This window comes from Bidens hawaiensis, unplaced genomic scaffold (assembly GCF_021521415.1).
Source record: "Bidens hawaiensis isolate Kalapana, Puna unplaced genomic scaffold, B.hawaiensis_p1.1 tig00001016_1, whole genome shotgun sequence".
Taxonomy (NCBI): domain Eukaryota; kingdom Viridiplantae; phylum Streptophyta; class Magnoliopsida; order Asterales; family Asteraceae; genus Bidens; species Bidens hawaiensis.
In genome coordinates this window covers 3,306,481-3,312,466 of record NW_027491059.1, presented here as the reverse complement: position 1 = coordinate 3,312,466, position 5,986 = coordinate 3,306,481, and the positions used below count along the sequence as shown (strand labels likewise).

At 39.1% G+C, this 5,986-nt stretch overlaps 2 protein-coding genes across 2 annotated transcripts; both read right to left on the bottom strand.

The window, feature by feature from the left end:
- Positions 1 to 1,548: 1,548 nt before the first annotated feature.
- On the bottom strand, positions 1,549 to 4,197 carry LOC143551198 (uncharacterized). Its single transcript, XM_077041682.1, has 3 exons — positions 3,680 to 4,197; positions 2,493 to 2,773; positions 1,549 to 2,273 (listed from the first exon to the last, which is right to left on the bottom strand). The coding sequence occupies exons 1-3, from the start codon at positions 4,195 to 4,197 to the stop codon at positions 1,549 to 1,551; spliced, it is 1,524 nt and encodes a 507-aa protein (XP_076897797.1).
- A 141-nt stretch (positions 4,198 to 4,338) lies between these two features.
- On the bottom strand, positions 4,339 to 4,965 carry LOC143551187 (uncharacterized). Its single transcript, XM_077041674.1, has one exon. The coding sequence runs from the start codon at positions 4,963 to 4,965 to the stop codon at positions 4,339 to 4,341; it is 627 nt and encodes a 208-aa protein (XP_076897789.1).
- Between the last annotated feature and the right edge of the window lie 1,021 nt (positions 4,966 to 5,986).

Below are 5,986 nucleotides of genomic sequence, written 5' to 3'. Positions count from 1 at the left end.
TTCTCTAGGGAGAAAGTTAGAGAAAACACAAGAGAGAATGTGTTATTTTGTGTGTTTGTTTTTTCTACAACCAAGGAGCTCCCTTGGTATTTATACTAGTAGAAAGTTAAAACCATTCAACCATCATTAATGAAAAAATTGAAACACTCTAATCAACATTAACCAATGCATTTAAGTTTTGACCAAAACTTAATCATATTGAATGGTCTTGACTAAATCAAAGGTGTTTCAACTAATCATATAACATAAAAGAATTCAAAATTAAAAATATTTTATTTACACAAAAAATTTTCCAACAATCCCCCATATGTGAAAATAAAACTCATTCATTTCCACACATTTTCCAACAATCCCCCACATGTGAAAATAAAACTAATTCATTTTCGCATTGAGATCAATCCAACATGCAAATTTCTTAGATTCAATTCAACGGTTGAGCATTGCAGGATAGGTAGGTGTTACCCTTTGAACCTTCCTTTGTGAAGCATACTTAGTCTCCTAGCGGTGTGTAGACATGATGGCTTTGAACATACCCCCATTTATGTAGACGACAATACACTTCACACAACACTCTCCCTAGTCTGGCCAACCCCTCACTATCGTGTCCTATTATGGTCCTGAAACACTAGCCTGGTTCTGTGAGAGCACTAGGATTTTTGCCCCAAAATCCATTCGAACTGACCTAGTTCTCTCTCACATAGGTGATTCTCGCTCGAATCATTAAAAGCAATAGGTTTGTTGATTTCCACAAATAATTAACCTTTATTATGCTTATCCTTACAACATGTGTCATTGATTGGAATGGACTAGGACGCGCGCACACGCGCCCTTTAGTTTGGTTTGGGGTACTCCCCCACAGTGACCACCCTTGGTTTCATGATTAAGTTGTCCTATTGAACCTAGATCTTGGGATCTCTAGTCAACTAGGTTAGGTTTCCCTCATGTCCCCTTTACCCATAGGCTTTAGTCCCATTCCTTTTGACGACTTGTTAACTAACTCTTTGCTTAAGCCTTTTGTTAACGGGTCTGCAATGTTATCTTTTGACTTCACATAGTCAATTGTGATAACACCCGCTGTGAGTAGTTGTCGTACCGTGTTATGTCTACGTTGAATATGCCTTGATTTGCCATTGTACATCATGCTATGAGCTCTACCAATCGCTGATTGACCGTCACAATGTATGCAAATAGCCGACAAAGGCTTTGGCCATATTGGAATATCTTCCATAAATTGACGTAGCCATTCCGCCTCTTCACCACATTTATCCAAGGCGATAGACTCCGATTCCATCGTGGATCTAGCTATAACCGTTTGGTTAGAAGACTTCCAAGCAATAGCTGCACCACCAAGTGTGAATACATATCCACTTGTTGATTTAGAATCTTTTATATCCGAAATCCAATTTGCATCACTGTATCCTTCGATCACAGCTGGATCTCAATTATAATGGAGTCCATAGTCTCTTGTGTATCTTAAGTACCTTAGAACCCGTGTTATACTTTTCCAATGTTCCACGCTCGGATTACTAGTATATCTACTTAGCCTACTCACGGTAGAGCTAGATCGGGTCGAGTACATGTCATAAGATACATTAGACTACCAATAATTATTGAGTAGTCTAACTGAGCAACACCCTTGCCTCTATTTTTAGATAGATTGTGGGTCGTATCAATTGGAGTTGACGCGACACGCGTGTCATCCTTATTGAATTTCTCAAGAATTTTATCCACATAATGAAATTGACTCAAGATAAGACCATTTTGGGCTCTAGTGATTTGTACCCCAAGAATCACATCCGCAAGACCCAAATCTTTCATGTCAAACCTTGCTTTCAACATGTCTTTTGTAGATTTAATCATGTTCTCATTACTCCCAAAGATGAGCATGTCATCTACATAAAGGCGTAAAACCACGTAACCACTAGGCGTGTCTTTTACATAGACACATTTGTCACACTCATTTATTTGGAAACCATTGTTAAGCATGACATGATCAAACTTTAAGTGCCACTGTTTTGGTGCTTGCTTCAAGCCATACAATGACTTGACGAGCTTACATACTTTGCCCTTTTTCCCTGGGGAGGAGAAACCCTCGGGTTGCTCTATGTAAATCTCTTCATCTAAATCGCCATTTAGAAATGCGGTTTTTACATCCATTTGGTGAATTTCCAAATTTCGTAAGGCAGCGATTGCAAGAACCAACCTTATTGAGGTTACTCGCGTGACCGATGAATAAGTATCAAAATAGTCTAGACCTTCTTTTTGTCTATACCCTTTGGTCATTAACCTTGTCTTGTATTTATCAATACTTCCATCGGCTTTCATCTTCCTTTTGAATATCCAACGATATTCAAGGGGTTTACAACCTGGCGGAAGATCTACTAACTCCCAAGTATGATTTTGCAATATAGAATCTATCTCGTTCTTAATTGCTTCTTTCCATTGAGGTGATTTCGCGGAGGTAACCGCCTCGCGGTAGGTATTGGGCTCACCCTCAACCATGTAGCTCACGAAATCAGGACCGAAGGATTTTTCAATCCTTGGTTTTTTGCTTCGTCTAAGCTCACCTTCCTCAATTTCGGGTCGTTCATGTCTCTCATCATGAACAGTATCATCAATCGCTCTTGATGTACTTGCTTCATCAACCGCTCTTGATGAACTCGCATGTGTTTTCCTTAAACAGGGAAACACATTTTTGAAAAAATCGTTGGTCCTCCACTCAACAATAGTGCCTTCATGTACATTTGGATTCTTGGACTCATGTACAAGAAACCTATGCACATTACAATGGTGTGCATATCTAATGAATATACAATCCACAGTTTTAGGTCCTATCGTTAATACCTTTGGTGGCGGAACTGTCACCTTGGAAAGGCACCCCCACACTCGAATGTATTTGTATGAAGGTTTTTTTACCCTTCCATAACTCATACGGAGTCACGTCCGTTTTCTTTCGGGGTATCTTATTCAAGATATAATTGGCCGAGAGAATAGCCTCCACCCACAAGTCATAGCTCACGCCCGAGCTAATCAACATGGCATTCATCATCTCTTTTAATGTACGGTTCTTTCGTTCCACCATGCCATTTGATTGTGGAGAATATGGTGGGGTACACTTATGTATTATGCCACTTTTTGCACATATTTCCGTAAATGGTGAAACATATTCACTACCCCTATCACTTCGCAAAGTTTTTATTCTCCGTTTTTGTTGATTTTCAACCTCACCTTTATACAAGATAAACTTGTCTATTGCTTCATCCTTACTTTTAAGTAAGTACACATAGCAATATCGAGTACTATCATCAATGAACGTGATGAAATACTTATTTCCACCTCTTGTGGGAGTGGCTTTTAAATCGCACACATCGGTGTGGATTAAATCAAGGGGTTCGGTTATTCGTTGAACCGATTTGAAAGGCTTTCTCGTTAGTTTGAATTCAACACATGTTTTGCAATTATATTTTGAATCGATTTTAAAACATGGATGCTATTTAATTTAATTAAACGTCGAATTGAATTAAAATTTGCATGTCCTAGTCTACCATGCCAAACACAAGAATTAGAATTTGACGACTCAAGCATGTAAATAGAAGTTGCAATTTTATTCATAGAATTTTTGACAACAATTACATTCAATTTGAACATAGCATTGTCGGCATAGCCCTTGCCAACAAACATTCCATTTTTCGATAAAATAAATTTATCCGATTCAATCACCAAGCGAAATCCGTGCTTGTTGAGCATCCATCCCGAGACATGATTCTTGCGAATCTTGGGAACATAGAGAACTTTGGTTAACGTGAGCTCCTTGCCAGAAGTCCACTTCAAGACCACATCGCCTTCCCCCATGATGTCCGCAGTCGCTTTATTCCCCATGTAAAGCATGTGGTCACCCGCCGCCTCTTTGAAATTCTTAAAGAGTTGTTTGTCGCCGCTAACATGGCGGGTTGCGTCGGTGTCAACGTACCACCCTTTGGGAGCGTCTCCCACAAGGTTGACTTCCTCAATGAAATCCGCTTCCTCGGTAATCATCGCCACGAGAGGAGCGCCATCCTCGTCCACCAAATGCGCGCGCTCGCGCTTCGGTTTCTTGCACTGGTTCGCCTGGTGCCCCATCTCGTTACAGTTGTAACATGGTCCTTGGAAAGGTGGAGGCTTCTTTTTCATAGCCTCTTTCTTCACGCCAAGGTCCATTTTCGCTTTCCCTTTGTTACCTTTGCCTTTGCCCTTGTTGCCCCCTTTGGAGGATTGACCGTACTCGACTAAGTTAGCCTTGGCGGAAACATCCACTAGGCTACCTTTTTTAGCTCTCTTATTATCTTCTTATATCCGAAGTCAAACAATAAGATCATCAATGGTCATCTCCTTTCGTGTGTGGTTAAGATAATTCTTAAACTCAACCCAACTAGGAGGCAATTTTTCAATTATCACTGCCACTTGAAATGTCTCACTAAGTGTCATTCCCTCAGTAAAGATGCCGTAAAGTATAACTTCCAACTCTTGGACTTGACTAATTACAGTCTTAGAGTCAACCATTTTATAGTCCAAGAAACGGGCGACAATAAATTTCTTTATTCCCGCATCCTCCGTTTTGTACTTTTTCTCTAAAGACTCCCATAATTCTTTGGCAGTCTTTATTGAAGAGTACACGTTATACAACGCGTCAACTAAACCGTTTAAAACATAGTTTCGACATAAGAATTCCGAATGCTTCCACACATCTACCACACTCAAAGCTTGAGTGTCGGTCTCCCCCTCCGCGTTAGTGGCTGGGGGAGCAGATTCTGTCAAGAACCTCGCAAGGTTCAAGGTGGTCAAATAGAAGAACATCTTCTGTTGCCACCATTTAAAGTGCAAACCCGAGAACTTCACGGGTTTTTCAGCGTGATTAGCCATGGTAGTCGATCCTACCATAACGGACGAAGGCGTACCGGTAACGTTGCTCGATGACGGCGATGCCATGTTTTTTGAAAAATAAACTATGCTAAGTTAGTTTTTCGGAAATATTAATAGTGGTCGCTCCCACTAAATTAAAGTTACGCAAAACTTTTTAATCCGAACTCTCGAATTAACCCACCGAAGGTGTTCTAAGTCCAACTTTGAAGGGACCAAACAATGGGTTTTTCCAAGAGTTTAGCGTTAAAAAATCCGAATTATAACCGGTTTCCGTTTCTACAAAGTCGCTCCTTTGAATAGAAACGAAAAAAAAATGTTTTTTTTAAAACACAAGCGCGTGAAACAAAACTAGTTTGAGTCTCACGAGAATGTTTTGAATACACGAACAGTGATTTTTTAAAAATTTGTTTTAAGATTGTAGGAAACCGTTCGCGTATAAAAATAAAACACTTTTAATAAAATGATTAAAATACATGGAATCAAACCTATCTAGGAAAGCAAGTAAATTACAATACGAATTACACCGAAAAAAATCAAAATTACCATACAATTGAAATAAAATAATGCAAGAAAGGTGTAGAAGAAGAATGGTGTCGCAGTCTTTGTAGCCGAGGATCGTGTTTTACACGGGGCCCTTAAAACAAATTCCGAGTCTCTCCCCGTTTTATTTCCCAAGGTACAATGGCCTAATCAGTATGTACTGCCGGGGAGGGCTCTAGCACCCGAATAGTACATTAAAGAAAATGACGAAGATGATCAAGAATGTTGGAATTCTTTAGGGAGAATTTGGAGAAAACACAAGAAAGAATGTGTTATTTTGTGTGTTTGTTTTTTTCTACGACCAAGGAGCTCTCTTGGTATTTATACTAGTAGAAAGTTAAAACCATTCAACCATCATTAATGAAAAAATTGAAACACTCCAATCAACATTAACCAATGCATTTAAGTTTTGACCAAAACTTAATCATGTTGAATGGTCTTGACTAAATCAAAGGTGTTTCAACTAATCATATAACATAAAAGAATTCAAATTTAAAAATATTTTATTTACACAAAAAATTTTCAAACAATTTTTACCCATTCAATT